The sequence below is a fragment of the Suricata suricatta genome, chromosome 1, assembly GCF_006229205.1.
Source record: "Suricata suricatta isolate VVHF042 chromosome 1, meerkat_22Aug2017_6uvM2_HiC, whole genome shotgun sequence".
NCBI lineage: Eukaryota > Metazoa > Chordata > Mammalia > Carnivora > Herpestidae > Suricata > Suricata suricatta.
Window position 1 is genome coordinate 65159216 of NC_043700.1, and position 20412 is coordinate 65179627.

Sequence of the window (20412 nt, forward strand, 5' to 3'; positions counted from 1 at the left end):
ATAAATCTTATGCCAAAGAGTGATATTTGTGCTGATGGTTTGTGGTTTATAAGGCATGAAATGAGAAGTGAAAGGCTATAGCTGGGAACAAAGAAATACAGACCAGAATAATAGAGTAGCTGAATTTTGATGGAAAAAATAATCTTTGTAAAAAAAATGCCTTGAAACAAGAATCATTGATTAAAGGGGGCTTCTCAGAGCAAATTCTTTTAGAAATTTATTCTAGATTAGAACATTAGTTAAATGGGGGAGCTAATGAGGAGTGGTGATTGCAGAAAGAAAGAGAGGAAGAAAGACAATGAAAATTGATTTGTATAAAGAAACAAAGTCTGGGCTCAACAGTCTAGGACTAGAAGGAAACTATCTGCACACAATACAGGGTATATATAAAAAGCTAATAATATACTCAGTGGTAAAAGGCTGAAAGCTTTTCCTCCCAACTCAGTAACCAGATCAGGATATCAACTTTTCTTCTATTTATTTAACATAGTACTGGAAGTCCTAGACAGAGTAATTAGGCAAGGGGAAAAAAAAGCATTCAAATTGGAAAGGGAGAAGTATAATTATTTCTGTTAACAGATGACATGATACTATGTGTAGAAAATTCTAAAACTTGCATACAGACACATACACACAAAACTGTCAGAACTTATAATGAAATTCAGCAAAGTTGTCAAATGCAAAGCCACCACACAAAAATTGAATGTGTTTCTATACACTAACAATGAACAATCCAAAAATGAAATTCAAATGATAATTCCATTTACAATAGCATTGAAAGAATAAAATACTTAGGAATAAACTTAGCCAAGGAGGTGAGACTTACACTTTGAAAGTAAAATGTTGCAGAAAGAAATTTAAAAAGATACCAGTAAATGGAAAGACATTCTGTGTTTATGGATTAGAAGACTGAATGTTGTTAAGATGTCATACTCCCCAAAGCGACCCACAGATTCAGTGCAATCTCAATCAAAATCCTAATATATTTTGCAGAGACAGAAAAATCCATTATGAAATTTGCATGGAATCTCAAGGGAGCTTGAATAGCTAAAACAATTTTGAAAAAGAGGACAAAATTGGAGGCTTCACACTTCCTAGTTACAAAACTTATTACAAAGCTACAGTAGTCAGAACAATGTGGTACTGTTATAAAGTCAGGTATATAGACCAGTGGAACAGGAGAGAGAACACAGGATTAAACCCTCGTATATATGGTCAAGTGATTTTCAACAAGTGTGCCAAGACTACTTAATGGAAAAAGGACAGTCTTTTCAACAAATGGTGCTGGGAAAACCAGATAGCTATTCACATAGAAAATAATGAACTTAGAACCTTACCTTACATCATGTATAAAATTAACTGAAAATGGATCAAAGACCTAAATATAAAAGCTAGATCTATAAAATTCTTAGAAGAAACATAGGGGAAAAGCTTCAGGGCATTGGATTAAGCAGGGATTTCTCATATATAACACCAAAAACATAGGTGGCAACAACAACAACAAAACAAAAATTGGACTACATCTAAATTAAAGATATCAGTGTGTCAGAGGAGACTATCAACAGAGTGGAAAGGCAATTTACAGATAGAAGAAAATATTTGTAAATAGTATATTGAAAAGGATTTAATAGCTAAAATACATAAAGAATTCCTATAATTCAACACCAAAAAACCAATCCAATTTAAAAAATAGGCAAAAGGCTTGAATAGACTTTTCTCCAAAGAAGATATGTGGCCAATAAGTCCATGAAAAGATGTTCAACATCACTAACCATTAGGGAGTTCTTGTGCACTGCTGGTGGGAATGTAAAACAGTGTAGCCACTTGGAAAACAGTAAGTTGTTTCCTCAAAAAATTAAAAATAGAATTATTGTATCACCTAGCAATTTTACTTCTGGGAGTATATACTGAAAAGGATTGAAAAAAAGGTCTTAAACAGATATTTGTACACCATGTCCATAAGCAGTATTACTCACAATAGCTAAAAGGTGGGAGGAGCTCAAGTGTCTGTGAGTGGGTGAATGAATAAAAACAATGTTTATGTTTATATGTGTATATATGAGTATGTATATATACACACAACAAATTATTTAGAATAATATTATTACTAATTAATCCTATTATTCAGAATAATAACCAGAAATTCTGACACATGCTACAACAAGTGTGAACCTTGAAGACATTATATTAAGTGAAATTGGCCAGTCACAAAAGCTCAAATATTGAATGATCCCACCTAATGGGTACCTAGAGCTGTCAAATTAATAAATACAGAGCAGAGGTGTTAGTCAGGGGTGGTGGTGGGGAGATATTGTTTAATAGGTATGGAGTTTCAGTTTGGGAGGATGAAAAAATTCTGGAGATGGATGGGGGTGATTGTGTAACAATATGAATATACATAATGTCGCAGAACTGTACATTTAAAATGGTTAAAATGGTAAATTTTATGTTATAGATATTGTTACAACTTAAAAAATAAAAGAAATTAGAAGTAAAGATACGAAGTGACAAAATTAGTATCAGTCTTACAATTGTGAGAGCTCCTTCAGATCCTTAAATACTTGAGGTGGAAGATTTTCAATCTTATTACTTCCTAAATCCCTAGAGAAATAATTGCAACCATGTCATATTATTTTCTTAAGACTTTATTCATTGTACTGCAATCCATTAGGGGAAACATTATATAACTTTTAAAAAGTGCTATTAGTGACTTATACTAATTACCAGAAGTCTAAAAGTTTTTTTTTATAAAAAGGAGTATTATGGGAAAATATTTAAAAAAATGTATCCCATTACATCACTTTTTCAGAGACAAATACTTGATGGTATTTGGTCTTATTCCAACAGACCCAGTTTTCTAATTTAATTAATATGTGTTGTGCCTCTTTTCCCCTTTCCTTCACTCCCTTCATCTTTTTGCATTGGACCAGGAATATAATTTGGAGCCTTAGTTTTTTTCATTTGCTTGGGTTTGTTATGATTACCACCAAATGGGAGTGGATTATTGCAGGTGTAAGCATCCTTCACAGCTGACATGCATAGGATCTCATACACTCTTGGGACAGGATACTTTGGGTGTATGTGTAGAGGTTAGGCTGCCTTGCATAGTATGACCTTGTAGCTTAATATGACCTTGTAAGAAGGGTTTTTTGTTTGTTTTGTTTTATTTTTTAAAGTTTATTTATTTAGTTTGAGAGAGAGTGGGCAGGGAATGGACGAGAAAGAAAGAGAATCCCAAGCAGGCTCCACGCTATCAGCATAGAGCCCGATGTGGGGCTCAACCTCATGAACTGTGAGGTGGATGATCTGAGCTGAAACCAAGAGTTGGATGCGCAACCGACTGAGCCACCCAGGAGTTCCTGTAAGAAGGGTTGTGAGGGTAACAGATCTTGTGGCAGCTTTGATGGTGGCAGCACGCATGAAAAAGGCTCCAGATTCTTCTAAACAAGATAACATTTCAATAGGTCTTAGTTCTCCAAAGTGATAGAGAGATGCTAAGAGAAAGCCTAACCACTTTCCCTATCCTTCTCTAAATACTATTAGTTGTCACAAGGAGAAGTAGGAAAATTGTATGTATTTGCTACATAAGTTGGAGTGCTTGTAAATCAAAAGTGAGATTATTCAACCTTGAAGGGCATGATAGTTTTAGATGTGAGGTTTTTAAGAAATCATTTATTTATTTATTTTTATTTTTTCATGTTTATTTTTGAGAGAGAGAGAGAGAGACAGCATGAGTGTGGGAAGGGCAAAGAGGGAAGGAGACACAGAATCTGAAGCAAGCTTCAGGCTCTGAGCTGTCAGAACAGAGCCTGAAGTGGTGCTGAAACCCACGAACTGTGAGATCATGACCTGAGCTGAAGTCGGCCCTTTTACGGACTAAGCCACCCACGTGTCCCTAGAACTACCATTTTAAACCATTGCCTCTTAGAAAACTTGCTATTTTTATAATAATATGAAATCTGTAAATCTGATTTTTCAGGCCGGTGTTTAATATGGGATTCAGCAGGCTGTCGGCAGGACTAACGGTTTGCCTTGGTTACGCTCTCTGCAGATTTGCTTGCTCATTCCTTTACCCCTGAATCTGGATTAGCACTGGTTGTGGACTTCACTGTTTGTGTTTCATGTTACTTGCTGATTATTGATAGAACCTGCACCTTCATACCACCATGAAAATTAGGATTTGGAGAATTGCTTTCTGCTACTCACACAGTGGTTACAAGTAGGATAAAACAAGGAAAAGTATGGACCCCATGACTAACTTGTATTTTAATATTTAGATAATACCTTTGCACCTGTTTGCACGTCTCCTTAGTATTGAGAATAAAACGATTTCCTATTTGCTGATGATGTGGTTCAATTGCTAAATACTAAGAGTTGTTACAAAACTTGCTTGGTTCTAATACCTATTGAGATTTTCCTGCACATTTTGTGAATGAGTGCTATGTTTCAGGCTAACGGTTATGAAAAGAATTGGGGGGTTTCAATGGCTTGTTTATTGATGTTTTCAAGCAGAACGCAGGAGGACTGTTCCTGCCTGTGGCATATAAATGACCTCTGTCTGTCTCAGCATGCAGGTCAGGGATCCAGAGAAACACTCCGGTTATGTTCTTTAGTTTTTTATGGAAAAGTTTTAATAAATTAATGTTCTGCTCAGCTTATTGTCAAAACATGTTGATGTGTCCACATTCCAGATTCTTCCAGAAAACACAAAACCAAACTATAGCCGACCCTTGAACAATGTGGAGGTTGGGGTGCTGACCGCCTTACCCCCATGCAGTTAACTGTTGACTTCCCCAGAACTTAACTACTAATAGCCTCCTGTTGACTAGAAGCCTTACTGATGACCTAGACAGTGAATTAACACATATTTTGTATGTTGTATATATTATATACTGTATTCTTTCAATAAAGGAAGCTGGAAAAAAATAAAAGTGTTATTAAGAAAGTCATAAAAAAGAGACATTTATAGTACTGTGCCATATTTACTGAAAAAAATCCAGGTACAAATGGACCTGCACAGTTCAGACCTATGTTGTTTAAGGGTCAACTGTAGTTGTTAGCTCAAACTTTAGCAAAAACCCAATTGAGAAAATTAGTACTAAAACATAAAAAAACTTGTCTGAAGGACACGTGTTTCATCCATTGCTCAATGTATATTTTATTCTGACAATCAGCTACTATATGCTTGGGTCACAAAGCTTTGGGTTATCAGAGAGTTGTTTTTAATGCTCTTTGGAATTCTGTCATTGATCTTTAAAAAAGGGACATTATACACAGCTGATTTCACTTATGTCTCTCTTCCATTATTATGGGTTGGGGTGTTATCCGAGGATGTGTAATTTCTTTGTGGATCTAAGATTATCCCTTGTTTTCAGAATTAGCAAAGTATGTCTTTTTGTTTTAAAGTCTCTCAATCCTAACTCCTTAGGAAACTTAAAAACAAATGTGCCATTCCTTTCTAGCAATGGGACAGAGTGATGTAGAATGTATTTTATTTCTTAGTTTTACCCTGACTTTATTATTTAGCTATGTTTCCTTTATCTCATTTTCCTTGGGGCACCTTGGTGGCTCAGGCAGTTAAGCATCTGACTTCAGCTCATGTCATTCATTATCTCATGGTTTGTGATTTCCAGCCCTGTAACTGGCTTGCTGATGTCAGCATAGACCCCACTTTGGAGCATATGTCTTCCTCTGTCTCTGCCTCTCTTCCCTGCTCATGCTGGCTCTCTCTCTCAAAAAAAAACCCTAACACTAATTTTTCTTAAATACTTACTTTATATATATATTAAAGTATATTTTTGTAAGCTATCTGAGTTCATTTATAGTTTAAAGTGTATATAGATAATGCTAGGAAAAGAAATAAATATTTCTCAAATGTATAAAAGCATATATATATGTAGCAAGTATGAATTAAAACAATAGAAAGAAAAGTCTTATCTGCAAATGCATAATCAAACTTACAATTCAACTAGTTTCTGTAGAGGTGCAAAAGTATTTTCATTTAGATGATTAATTTTGTTTTTTCTCATTACCCTGAAAGTAAAAAGAAAAATAAAAATTATAGCTCCTTCAGGTAAGTGATAATTGAGTTTTTGGAGACAGGGTTAACAGCCTAAAAAAAAAAGAGATAATTATATATAGTGATTTGCACATCAGGTATCTTGTAGTGTGATAAATGACCCAGTCTTATTTTAGTCTTAAATTTCTCAAAAATTTTAATGATGAAAAAAATAAAATATTATTCTATTTTTTTAAGTGAGGTAGGGAAGAACTCTGGAAGGGGGTTAGGGAAAAACCTCAACTCTTTTTTTTTATTTTTATTTTTTACATTTATTTAGTTTTTGTGGGAAGCTGCAAAGATTCAGCCGATTTTGGCCGCCTCAGGCAAGGAAGTATCGCTCCCTGAGGGGAGCTACCTGAATTACAAAGATCCGCTAGGGAAGTGCATTTCCCGATTCAGGGATCTGAGACCGGCAGACTGGAGGACAGTAGAACAAAAGATCAACCGCATTCGGGCTTATGCGGTGTCAATCGCACCCCTGCCCAGCATCGCAGACTGCAAGTCTGGGCTCTCCTTTAGATGCTGTGTTTGAAATTTCAGTTTCGGTTTCCCCTTTTTCTAATAATCATTTGACCCTGTTTCCTAGCAACCAACCTGGGTCAGCTTCCCGCCGTGATTCCTATATAGGTGTGGGTGATTTCTCAATAAACTGAGGCTTGATCAGAAACCTTGTCTTGCCTCCATTCTCTGAGCTCCCTGCTCCCCAATTCTCTCTCCCTCCCTCAGGAACCCGCGACCATCCACCGACCGCTGGCCAGGGCGGAAACAGACAAGTTTTTGAGAGACACAGACTCTGAAGCAGGCTCCAGGCTCTGAGCTGTCAGCGCAGAGCCTGCTCTAAGCTGTCAACAGAGAGCCCATGTGGAGCTTGAACCCATAACCATGAGATCATGACCTGAGCTGAAGTAGGCCGCTCAACCGACTGAGCCACCCAGGTGCCCCAAAACCTCAACTCTTCAGAAAACAGACTGAATATCATGCAATCGAGAGCTCTGGGAGCTGCTTTCGAGCTGCCTCTTCTCCAGCCTGCACAGCGCGTCTCTCTCACAGTACCCTGCACAAGAGCCCTCAACACACATTGGAGTTGATGCAATTTAAGGTGGAGTTGCCTAAGGAAGTGAAATCTAAGCTGGACCAATTCAGAAGGTCTCCAGTTTGGGATGTTGAACCAGACTGTAAGAAATTCGTGACCAGTCCATTTCTTTCATTTTTTTAATGTTTATTTTTCAGAGAGAAAGAGAGAGACAGAGTGTGAGCCGGGGAGGGACAGATAGAGAGGGAGACACAGAATCTGAAGCAGCTCCAGGCTCTGAGCATTCAGCACAGAGCCCCATGTGGGGCTCGAACCCATGAACATCAAGATCATGATCTGAGCTGGAGTCAGATGGTTAACCGACTGAGCCACCCAGGCTTCCCTTTTCCAGTTCATTTGTGCACTGATCTCATGTATTATGAGCCAGTATAAAGGAAAATTCATGGAAAAGGTTGAAAATGTTTCAATTTATTTCAGCATTGTGTGGCACGACCTCGGAGGTTGGTCATGTCCCATCCTAAAGTATTTCCTCGTAGCTCTCCAAACCATTATCACCTCCTGCCAGTATCCCTAGACCAGAAAAGCATAAGCACCTGCCCAAAGGAAACTCACAGTAGATTTTGTCACAAAGAGGCTTCTTTAAAAACAAATTCAAGTAGAACGGCAAAGAAGTCTTTCAAATATCTTTTTCGTCTATGGCCTTTAGTCGCAATTTGGTTTCCTCTGGGCAGTTAGTATGAACTTCAGCTTTGCATGACTGATATAGAAGCATCTGCACCCAAAGACTGCTGGGCTCACTCCACAAGAGTTCAAACATCTCAGTGGACTGAACCCATTGGAATGGGGGGAGCATACTGGAGAAAAATTATTTTATCAGTGGGAACTATTGCATTGCCTGTAAACAGGGGTCCTAGTATTTTGGGTTCTAGTATGGATTTCTAGATGGATTCTAGTGTGGTTTCTAGATGGATTCTAGTATAATAGTTTTCAAACTTTTCCCATGGCAACTACACTTAAAAAATGCATTTCACATTGGGACACAACCAACACCCACACGGGCCAAGAGTCATAAAACAAACATTTAATTATCCAAATTATGCTCTGACATTTTTATCCAATTCAGTTCAACTTTGTTTCATTAAAAAAGCTAATCAGGTGGTACCATATTGCTTTCATCACCCACTTGTGAATTTCAACTCACAGTCTGAACAACACTGTTCTGAGAAACTGTAAATGGGGGAGTTGTGTTTTTATATTGCAAGATGTCCCAGCATCCTTCACTTTAATGGGAAAAGCAATGTGAATTTAAAATAAGTCAGAGAGGGGCCCCTGGGTGGCTTAGTTGCTTAAGCATCTGACTTTGGCTCAGGTCATGATCTCACATTCTTTGAGTTCAAGCCCCGTGTCAGAGCCTAGAGCTGCTTCAGATTCTGTGTCTCCCTCTCTCTCTGCCCCTTCCCCACTAGCACTCTGTCTCTTTCTCTCTCTCAAAAGTAAGTAAACATTTAAATAAATAAATAAGTAAGTAGGTAAATAAATAAATAAAATAGGCCAGAGAGGCAGATGGAGAAATTATACTCAATAACATTCTAGAGTTTATCCTGATGTCTACACTTACAGCTTTAGGGGTGTAGACTTTCTGCAGTGTTTTAAACATTTTTGGTTGTAATTCATTTTCCTCTTACAATTTTTACCCTAATAATTTGCAAAGGGCAGACATTCTTATAGAATACAACTAACTTAGTGTTTCTCAAACTGAGATCCAAGGAGAGACTTTTAAGTGCTCTGAAAATTTCTTTCCATTAAAATGAGTATCACTTAAGTTCAAGAAAAACAGGTCTCAAATAATAAAGCACCATTTAAATGATCCATTGTATGTTATGCATCTTTGTTATGCTTGGTTTGAACTTCAATAGTTTTCCCAATATGCTTCAGTTTCAGAAAATTTCAAGTCATCAGTGAACATTTGCCATCGTTACTGTGCATGTTTATGCTAACTTATGTTCACATAAATGATCCATTTTGTTTATTAAAAGATAACACATCAAAAGGATAAAATGCTACTTACAAAACAGTTAAATTACTGCAGGAAATAAAAGTCAAATTTCTTAAATTATGGATATGGTTGCCTTCAAAGTCCCTGAAACAGAAAAACAAAAATGATAAAGCTAAATTTTAATCATAGAAATAAATTGATCAAGAATTATTTGATTTCTAATAAAATATCTTTTTTTCACATACTGTTGGTTTCATATAGATTCTCACATGTAGCCACTTACATAATAGCTGAAATTATATATATATGTAATGCTTCTTTTTCTGTGTTCATTGTAAAAATGTTTTGAGTCATATCTGTATCATATGTTCATATAGGCACATATGTTATCCTGAGAAATGTGAAGAGAATGAGAAGTCAAATTAAAAAACTTAGTTATGATAAATATCTACTTAACAGACATTTAAAGTGACCTGTATTAAACATTTGTCTAGAGAGTTACCAATGGCATTTCTCTAAGTGGTGTGACTATTTGCTACAGTCTGCAGAAGATTTTATTATCCTCTGCCAAGATAATATTTCACCTCTACCTCCCTTGCCTAAATCCCCCCCAGAAAAAATGCTCAATAGCATTTTACCACTGAGAACACCACTGCTTGCTTTATTATATTGCTACACAAGCCAATGCTATCCTTGGCTTTCCAATTTCTAATTCAGGGAGATGCCTATAGACCCTACTTATGCTCCCTTGCTGTGTGATGCTATATCACCATCAGGAATCTGATCTGAGCAGGAAAACTTGTCAAAAACCTTATGTTTTAGTGTCTCTTCTTCATGGTGATCACGAAAGCATCCTTTTATTGCCCGTCTTTTGTCTTACTGTTAGGTTTTATGCAGAACAGAGAGTTAGCTGAGGTTAGGGGTGTACTTTCAGGAATAAATACTTGTCCTTAAATCTACTCCATCTACCCCAACACTTCGTTTACTCTTCACCATATAATATAGAGCTATTCAGAATAATTGTGATGAAAAGTATATGAGCTGAAGTGTGACACAGCTTCTAAAATCTGCAGAGGAAACACGAATAGCATTAAAAGAAGTGTCTATATTCTGCTGGCTAGGCTACATCTGGGGTAGTCGGTTCTATTTTGGACATTGCAATAAAAATAGATGTTGACAAATCAAGGCATATGTGAACAATCTGGAAGACCAGGATTTAAGGGGTCTAGAACAAGTCAATTGAGGAAAAGGGTGTATTTGTAATAGAAAAGAAAGAAATAAGGGAGTTATATTTGAAATCAGGCTGTAGAGGATCTCATAGGGTTCTTCTATGTTGCATCAGATTGCAAAATTAGATTTACTGGTTGAATGACACAAAACATTTCAAGTTTAAGCTCACAATCCATAGTGTCCAGAGATTAAGCTTATTATCACTACAGATATTTAGCAGAGGAAATACACTGTAACTCCAGAAGTTTGTAGACAGGATTTCTGTACTATACCGAATGGTAAGTCTTAAATCTTGATTCTAGATCATCCTTCTAAAGAAAAATTCTACTATTCTATTAAGCCCCTGTAGTACTTCTTTCTTTTTGGTCATTAGCTTTGGTCTAAGCTTTTTGTCACTCACACTATATACTGTTAGTGACAGAGTCTGTCCATTTCTTTCCTCTTTTACTGTTGTTACCACAAATCTGCCACCAGGTGGTGATGCTCTCTTAAGTCTCACACAGTATTCTTAAGATGAGTTGGTAACACTTTTCTTGTTAGCTACTATTGTAACTTTCTTTTTCCTAGTAAACGTACAAAAGCATTTAAGTTAGTATTAATTAATAATTGGTAAAAATCAGTAAGAGGTGAACATGGAGGCGTAAATTAGGGACTTGATTAAACGGTTTAGTTTAATTTTGAGTTCATTTTAACCTTTAGTTGGGAGTTGTTTTGGCTTTCTTCCTACAATTAGAGATTTTTGTCGTTGATACACAGGGATCTGGTTTGACACATACAAATCTGCTTCTTGTTCCTTAGCTCCAAGCTCTAAGAGAGCTGGCAAGGACTGTTTTTATTACTTCATGTCTCGATCACTTTTCCAACTTAATGTGCTTCTGAATTTAACCATTTAATTTTTTCCCTTTATACATGGTTGTTAAGTTCAGCTAATCTGGTCATTGGCTGAAAGTGAAAATGTAGTTCTTTGATCTTGAGAACAACAATAACAAAACCCCAAAGCTCCAATAATCTTTCCTGTTTCTTCTCAACCTCCTCTCTTAACCCCTAGTGGCATTCTAAACATGCAAATCTCGTAACCTCTACTTCCTCCCCTACCTTAGAAATATTTCTGGCTCCTGTTTCATGGAGAAAACTAAGGTGATGAAGCAGGGAGAAGCCCTTGACCTTCTGCCCAACAACTACAGACTTACCTGTATGTGCACCTGGTCTCCTAGTCTCAAGAGGAAGAGACTCCTGCTTTAGGCTATTCCCTCCATCTGTTTCCTTGAATTTGGCTTATGTATGTGTATGTCCTAAAATATATGGTCAATTTTGCTGAATGTTCTTTGGATATTCTTTGCTTTTAGGTTTATTTCTATTAGAATTAGGTGCAGGTACATAAAACAGACCCCCAACTATAACAGCATAAAAACACAACTACAGTTAAGCAGTCTAGGGCTAGTATGGTAGTTTTACAATGTTGTTAGAAACATCTTTTATATTCCCTGTTTACATGCCCTTGTCTTCATGGTCCATGCTAAAGACTGAGCCATCATATCTATGTTTTCTGGATAAGGAAAGAGAGGAAGGGGCTGCCTTTTTCTTTTTATGGAGACTTCCCAGAAGTCCACATGATACTTCTTCCACCTCGTTAGTTAGAGCTTAGTCATGTGGTTACATCAAGATGCAGGGAAGTCTGGGTATGTAGTCTTTTAGCTGGGCAAACTGCTGTCCCAAATAGATCAGTTCTGTTATTGAGAAGGGACATTGCAGTTAGATATACATCAATTAGAGTGAGCTCATTAATTATGTTATTTAGTTCTTCATATCCCTTTTTGCTATACTTGATCTTTCACAGATTAAAAGAGGCGGATTATTATCTTATTGCTTATGGATGCCTATTATTCCCTTTGGTTACTATATGAATCTGTTTGGTGCACATATACTTATAATGTAATGCCTGTTATTAGAGGTTGTATACTGTAACATTTAAATGAATGCAAAGTGGACAGAATTTTATTTATTTAGATAAAAGAATATGATCCCTGCTTTTTTTTATTTTGGTTTGCATCAACATGGAATCCTTTAGACTAGCATTTTATTTTTTTAATCACTTATAGTTGTTTTTCTTTTATAAATAGCATTGAATTAGGTTTAGTTTTGTGAGCCAATTTGAAAATCTCTTTTCAATAGGTAAGTTAAGCCCTGTTAAGTTTACTGATATAACTAATATATCTGACTTTAGTCTTCTATTTAAAAATCTTACTATATGGTGGGACACCTGGGTGGTTCAGTCAGTTAAGCATCTGACTCTTTATTTTGGCTCAGGTCACGATCTCATGAGTTCATGAGATCTAGCACTTGTGGTGGGCTCTGCTCCGACAGTGTCAAGGCTGCTTGGGATTTCTCTCCTCTCTCTCTGCCTGTCCCTTGCTTGCACATACACATGTGTGCTCTCTCTCAAAAATAAATAAACATTAAAAAATTAAAAAAGATTACTATATGGTTTTATAAGTTAAAAAATTTCAACAAATAAAAACTCTTAATATTTAAAAAGGTTTGTATATTCTATTGGTTATATTTATAATTATCACTGTACACAATACGCTTTAAAAAAATTTTTTTTTTTTTAGAGAAAGAGTGCATAAGGAGGGAGAGGAATCTGGGTGAGAGGCTCCAAGTTCAGTGCAGAGCCCCACGAGGGGCTTGATCCCATGACCCTGGGATCATGACCAGATCTGAAATCAAGAGTCAGACGCTTAACCAACTGAGTCACTCAGGTGCCTTCTTTTCTTTTCTTTCTTTCTTTTTTTTTTTTAATATTTATTTATTTTTGAGAAAAAGAGAAGGAGTGAACCTAAGTAGGGTAGGGGCAGAAAGAGAGGAAAACAGAGGATCTGAAGCAGACTCTGCACTGACAGCAGAGAGCCTGGTGCGGGGCTTGAACTCACAAACCATGAGATCATGACCTGAGTCCGAGTCAGATGCTTAATGGACTGAGTCACCCAGGCACCCCTATATGTTGTCTTCCTTAGAAAATAACAATACTTATTAATTTCCTATGCTCAGAAATGATAAAACGAGTATATATTGTTTGCCTTTCTGCTCTTCTTCTTCTCTCCCACCATATGATTTTGATCAGTTATATGCTTTTCATGAATGTTCATCTTAGAAATCTTTCACCTTAGGAATATCATATATCCACATTTTAGTGGATTTGTTGGTTTTAACTGATATCTTATGACTCTTAGTTATTTTTCTTTATATTTCTGTGGTTATCATTTTATTCATTTTGAAATTGTTTACTCATTTAAGATTATTATTATATCTTCTTGCTGAATTGACCACTGTATCATTATGTGATCTACCTCTTTATCCCTGGTCATAGTCCCTGTTCTAAAGCCCATTTTTTTTCCCCAGTATTATTTTGTAGATGATAAAGTTCCTTCTCATCAGTAGAAAGGGAGAAATGTTTTGTGACTTTCTATATCCTAGGTATAATATCGTTGGAATAGAATTGTAATACATGTTTCTTCAATGACTTTTCTTAGATAATTCATATTGTGTTCTTGAAATTGAGTTGTGTTGAGTGAAGTAGGGCTAGCTCATTCATTATAAATGCTGTATGTGTATTACATTTTATTTTTTCTGTCTGTTTCCACATCTTCTGGTAACTTGCTCCATAATGTATCCTTGTCATTTTCTATATTTTCAAATTCTTCATATTAGCTTCTCTTGCCTGTAAATAAACTTGCTGTGTCTCATATCAAAATAAGTTTAATTTACCCTCTTGATCTTTAGTTTACCTTTGGCTATTGTCTCATGTGTATTTACTACTTATATTTATTATGTGTTGAATTTCTCTTCTTCTGTTGTGGTGTTTACAGTTTTTATTTTTTGCTTTGAAAGAAGTATAAATAAAGGCCTTAATCTATTGTCTTACATATACCTTGCAAGCATATCCTGGGCGTCATATGTCTTTTGTTTTATGTGTATTTTTCCACTAAATCAGTAATAATATTTTTTTACCAACACATCTAGCAGATTTTTTGGTTTATACTTTGCTAAATAAAAGTTCATGTGCAAGGTAATGGCACTTTATTTATTTATTTAAATCTAAGTTAACATATAGTGTAATGATAATTTCAGGAATAGATTTAGTGATTCATCACTTACATATAACACCCAGTGCTCATCCCAAGTGTCATCCTCCTTAATGCCCCTCATACCTTTAGTCCTTCTTCCAACCCAAACACCCCACCAGCAACCCTAAGTTTGTTCCCACCAGCAACCCTAAGTTTGTTCTCTGTATTTTAAGAGTCTCTTGTGGTTTTTCTCTCTCTCTGTTTTTATCTTATTTTTGCTTCCCTTATGTTCATCTATTTTGTATCTTAAATTCCACATGAGTGAAATCATATGATATTTGTCTTTTCTCTGACTGACTCATTTTGCTTGGTATAATACACTTTAGTTCCATTCATGTTGTTGCAAATGGAAAGATTTCATTCTTTTTGATAGCTAAGTAATACTACATTGTATAAATACCACTTTTTTATCCATCAGTCGATGGACATTTGGGCTCTTTCTATCTTTTGGTTATTGTCCATAGTGGTGCTATAAACATTGGAGTGTGTGTGCCACTTTGAATCAGCACTCCTGTATCTTTCGAGTAAATACCTAGTAGTATAATTGTTGGTTTGTAGGGTAGTTCTAATTTTAATTTTTTGAGGAACCTCTATACTGTTTTCCAGAGTGGATGCACCACTTTGCATTCCTACCAGCAGTGCAAGAGTTCCCTCTTTCTCTACATCCTGGCCAACATCTGTTGTTGCTTGAGTTGTTAATTTTAGCCATTCTGACTGGTGTGAGGAGGTATCTTATTGTTGTTTTCATTTCTATTTCCCTGATAATGAGTGATGTTGAGCATGTTTTCATGTGTTTGTTGGCCATCTGGTTGTCGTCTTTGGAGAAGTGTCTATTAATGTCTTTTGCCCATTTCTTCACTGGATTATTTGTGTCTTGGGTGTTGAGTTTGATATGTTCTTTATAAATTTTGGATATTAAGCCTTTATCTGATCTGTCATTTGCAAATATCTTCTCCCATTTGGTCAACTGCCTTTTAGTTTTGCTGATTGTTTCCTTTATTGTACAGAAGATTTTTATCTTGATGAGGTCCCAGTAGTTCATTTGTGCTTTTGCTTCCCTTGCTCTGAAAACATGTCAAGTAAGAAGTTGCTGCGGCTGAAGTCAAGGAGGCAGTTGCCTGTTCTCTCCTTTAGGATTTTGAAGGCTTCCTTTCTTACATTTAGGGTTTTCATCCACTTTGAGTTTATTTTTGTTCATGGTGTAAGAAAGTGGTCCAGGTTCATTCTTCTGTATGCCACTGTCCAGTTTTCTGAACACCATTTGCTGAAGAGACTGTCTTTTTTCCACTGGGTATTGTTTTTTTCTGCTTTGTCAAAGATGAGTTGGCCATACATCTGTGGGTCCATAATTGGGTTCTCTATTCTGTTCCACTGATCTTTGTGTCTGTTTTTGTGCCAGTACCACACTGTCTTGATAATTGCAGTTTTGTAATACAGCTTGAAGTCTGGAACTGTAATACTTCCAGCTGTTTTTCTTTTTTCAGGATTGCTTTGACTATTTGGGTCTTTTCTGGTTTCATACAAATTTAGGATTGTTTGTTCTAGCTCTGTGAAAAATGCTGGTGGTATTTTGATAAAGATTGCATTGAATATATAGATTGCTTTGGGTAGGATCATCATTTTAACAACAAATGTTCTATGAGCATGAGATGTTTTTCCATTTTTTTGTGTGTCTTCTTCCATTTCTTTCCTATGCTTTCTATAGTTTTCAGTGTATAGATTTGTCACCTCTTTGGTTAGGTTTATTCTAGGTATTTTATGGTTTTTGGCACATTATAAATGGAATCAATTCCTTGATTTCTTTCTGATGCTTCATTATTGGTGTGTAGAAATGCAACTGGGTTCTGTATATTGATTTTATATTCTGTGACTTTGCTGAATTCATGGATCAGTTCTAGCAGTTTTCTTGTGATATCTTTTTGATTTTCCACATAGAGTATCATGTCCTCTGCGAAGTGAACATTTTATTTTCTCCTTTCCAATTTGGATGCCTTTTAGTTCTTTGTGTTGTCTGACTGCTGGGGCTAGAACTTCCAACACTGTGTTGAATAACAGTGGTGAGAGTGGACATCCTTGTTGTGTTCATGACCTTAGAGGGAAAGCTCTCAGTTTCTCCCCATTGAGGATGATATTAGCTATGGGTCTTTTGTATGTGGCTTTTATAATGTTGAAGAATGATCCTTCTATCCCTACTTTCTCAAGAGTTTTTTTTTTTTTTTATCAAGAAAGGATGCTGTATTTTGTCAAATGCTTTTTCAGCACATATTGAGAGGATCATGTAGTTCTTATCCTTTTTTTTTTTAATGTGATGTATCATATTGATTGATTTGTGGCTATTGGACTAGACCTGCATCCCATTAATAAATCCCACTTGATCGTAGTGAATAATTCTTTTAGTGTATTGTTGGATCTGGTTGGCCAGTATCTTCTTGAAAATTTTTGCCTCCATGTTCATCAGGGTAATTGGCCTGTAATTCTCCTTTTTAGTGGGGTCTTTGATTTTAGAATCAAGGTAAATGCTGGCCTTGTAGAATGAGTTTGGAAGTTTTTCTTCTATTTCTATTTTTTGGAACAACTTCAAAAGAATAGGTGTTAACTCTTCTTTAAAGTGTTTTTTAGAATTCCCCTGGAAAGCCATGCAGCCCAGGACTCTTGTTTGTTGGGAGACTTTTGATTACTGATTCAATTTCTTTACTGGTTACAGCACTGTGATTATTTTTAAAAGAAATGAATACTTATAAAGCAAAATTATTACTACTGGCACTAAAATTGGTACAATGTTATCAGGAATGCATATAAAATGAGTTGTTTTGGGTGGCTAAAATTTAAAGATGGTAACTTTAGTGATGAAATTGTAAAAAGTCCATCTCTTTAGTGGTATATCTTAATCATTTAAAGTTTTATCTGAGGTGTATATTTGACTGCCTTTTTAAAAGCAAAGGAAATGTTTATTAGTGTATTCCATAATATCTCCTACATTTGCTGCTGGTGTCAATGCATGAATTTTTAACTGCTATTTTACATATGTAAATATTAATCAATTTTACTTATTACTAAGTTTGGATTACTCATCCCATAAAAACTGTTAATGTGTTCGTTTGAAACAAAATTTAATTATGACAAAGGATATTGAACTTAATCTGCCCTTTTCTTTAATACTTTAGCTTGTCATCAGTGGGGGTACTGTGCTGTCATACCAAGATGCCCTCTGGACTTGGCAATGACTCCGGGGATGTTTGTCTTCCCCTAACTAGTGTGTTTTGAATTGTTATGTCTGCTTTTTATAGCACTTCTCAGTCCTGCTTTATATCAGGTTGAGAGTTGTCACTTCTCACTGATGTTTTGAGCTTCATCTTTCCCCTCTACTTTTAATCTGGCACTTCTAATCTGCTGTGAGCTTAAAAATTAAACAGCAAACAAAACTTCTGAAAATTTCCCACAAAATGAGAGACAGAAGAGGTTTTAATTTAATACTGTAAATGCGGTTTGTTGATTGAACTTTAAATAGTTTTTGGTCACCTTTCTTCATTTGTACTGTATTTTAAGTAGGCAAATTTACTGGTTCTTAATAGGTAGAGTGATACTTACTACCATAATCAAAGCCGCTGTGTAAAAAACTTTATGGAACATATTCTGTTGTGATTAGACTTAAATATAAATTCTGAATACCATGTTCTCATCTTGCAGAATTTAGGAATGAGACTAAAGTGAGTTAGTCTTTCTGTAACAAACTAATAGGTGAAAATAGATCGACAGAGGGAAGGAGAAGTTTTACAGCTATGGTGACATTCCTTCTGTCTTCTTCTTGCCTCCCATTTTTTTAAAAAGATGTTTTATGTTGGCGAGAATCTAGAGGGCTTAGTTTAGACAACGGGGCTGTTCAATAACAAAATCATGCTAAAAGTTATCTGAGGAAATATGATATGACATTAACAACCTATCATTTTTTAAAGCCTAGTATCCAAAATGAACTAGGTAAAACCAGAAAAGTTAGCTGGCTTCTTTAAGGAAAAATACAGCGACTTACAGCCAGTGCAGTCTTGGCATGTGCTGGCAAAGAGGTTTATCCGGCAAGTGGGTGAGGACATTCTTCATCAGTGCTCTGAAAAAGAAAAGAAAGAGGTCACCTTTTTCTGGTTCTTTTTTCATCTTAGGTCAAATATGGCATTATCATTATTCTTTAAGAAACCATGAATATCTTTTAAGTTAGTTTTCTTCTGTTTTTTTTTTCTGTAAGTCTTGTTATATTTGAGTGCTTGTTAGTAATAACATTCAACAAATGATAGCTGTCCCATGGAGGGAGCAGCAATGTTAGTAACGGAAAACAAGCCTGCACCCTTCAAAAGTGGGTAGTGAGAAGGAGGTGACTTTAAATGAATATTATTATTATTAATTTCATCTTTTTTAAACTAAGATTAATATAGGGCAGTAATGATGTGCTTGAGAATACTTCAATAAAATATAGCAGCAAGGCTGTATTTAGTTTTGATGGGCTGATGTCCTAGAGGACAGAAGATCTTATAAAATTGTTAAAACTCCAAAATAGCCTTGTAGAATATGATTCAGAGATGATTTTTAGTCAGAAAGACCTTTTTGGGGGCTTTAACAATTCTAAATTTAAGGCTGGTAAACTTAAAGCAGTAACTTTTATTCATATTTTTTCCTTCAATTGAAATAGTTATTTTAATTTTTAGTACTTACAAGAGAATAAGAGAATTTAGTCCATAAAATGTTAGTGGGGAAATTCGACTGAGGTGATTATCTTCAAGTATCCTGCCAGCCAGAAGAAAAAATGGATTCATTTATATATTTAGAATATAAAAACCAATACTATAAAATGACACATAAATTAAACATACAGCCATTCTAGTCTCTGGAGATCTTCAAAAACACCCGGCTTCAAGAAAGTTATTCTGTTATGACTGAGATACCTGAAAAAAAGAGAAATGACTACAATAAATATGTTATCTTCTTCTTTCCCTTTTTTTTAAGATTTCATTTTTATTTTTTTTCCTTTTTTCCTTTTTTTAACATTTATTTATTTTTATTTATTTTTTTCTCATCAATTATTTTTTTTAACATATGCAATTATTTTCCATCATTTACAATACAGTAGTTACAATGACACTCCAAACAGAAAAGCAAAGTAAAACATCAAAACCCCAACTTCTTTTTCATGTAATTAGACTTATACAGAGATTAGAAGGTTAAGTAACAACTAGTTAATCACCAAATTTCACAGCTATCTGAAGTGGCAATCGTTATATAACAGCTTATCTATGATACATTCAAGATAAATGATACAATTTGTTACTTGCCCATAAGCTACAACACAGCCTGCTTAATACCTTTCCTTAAATTCTACCTCTATACTACAGTATACTTGAGGTCCATGCAAAAAAGTAGCTACCTTTTATATAGGAAATGGATGATTAAGTCTTTGGTGTTGTAAAAGCAACTTCATTTAAACATAACCATCCCCACCACCAAAAAAAGAAGAGGAAAAAAAAAGGTATTGAAAATAATAAGGGAAAAAACCCAAGACACACTTCCTAGGGGGAAAAAAACAGCATGTAGTTTCTGTCCTTGATGGAATGCATTAAATAAGCAAACACCCCCAACAAGCAAAACAAGTACTACAATGTAAAAAAATTAAAAAAAAGAAAACCCTCTCACATGCATAAATGAAAGATTGCACACAAAGAACTCACATCTTTTCAAGCTTCAATACTAAATATTCTGCTACTATGTATTAAATACTGCATGGTTTGTCCAGGCTAAGATGAAACCACATCATGAATCAATAAGCATTTTGCATTTTCTTTCATTATCTACTCAAAGTCATGCCTACTGCACCTCTAAACATTTCATTAAATCCAATTATACAGCAAACACTCCCAAAATAAACTCAGATTGTATTGCAGTTTCACTTAACAGTATATAAAATGCTATGTTGTGACAGGTATCT

The 20412-nt window shown here is 35.4% G+C and overlaps 1 protein-coding gene across 8 annotated transcripts in view; it reads right to left on the reverse strand.

Annotated features, from left to right (window-relative positions):
- Window positions 1-20412, reverse strand: part of RXFP1 (relaxin family peptide receptor 1) — a 108851-nt gene that overhangs the window by 11715 nt on the left and 76724 nt on the right. For 4 of the 8 annotated variants that reach the window (XM_029939596.1, XM_029939612.1, XM_029939575.1 and 1 more), the window contains 6 exons: window positions 19304-19375; window positions 19146-19217; window positions 18472-18546; window positions 9163-9234; window positions 5962-6033; window positions 2530-2601 (listed from right to left, as the gene is read on the reverse strand). In XM_029939596.1, the coding sequence (XP_029795456.1) occupies window positions 2530-2601; window positions 5962-6033; window positions 9163-9234; window positions 18472-18546; window positions 19146-19217; window positions 19304-19375 (435 nt within the window). The remainder of the gene's footprint in view (window positions 1-2529; window positions 2602-5961; window positions 6034-9162; window positions 9235-18471; window positions 18547-19145; window positions 19218-19303; window positions 19376-20412) is intronic. The other 4 variants (XM_029939628.1, XM_029939585.1, XM_029939619.1 and 1 more) reach the window with 2 other exon arrangements.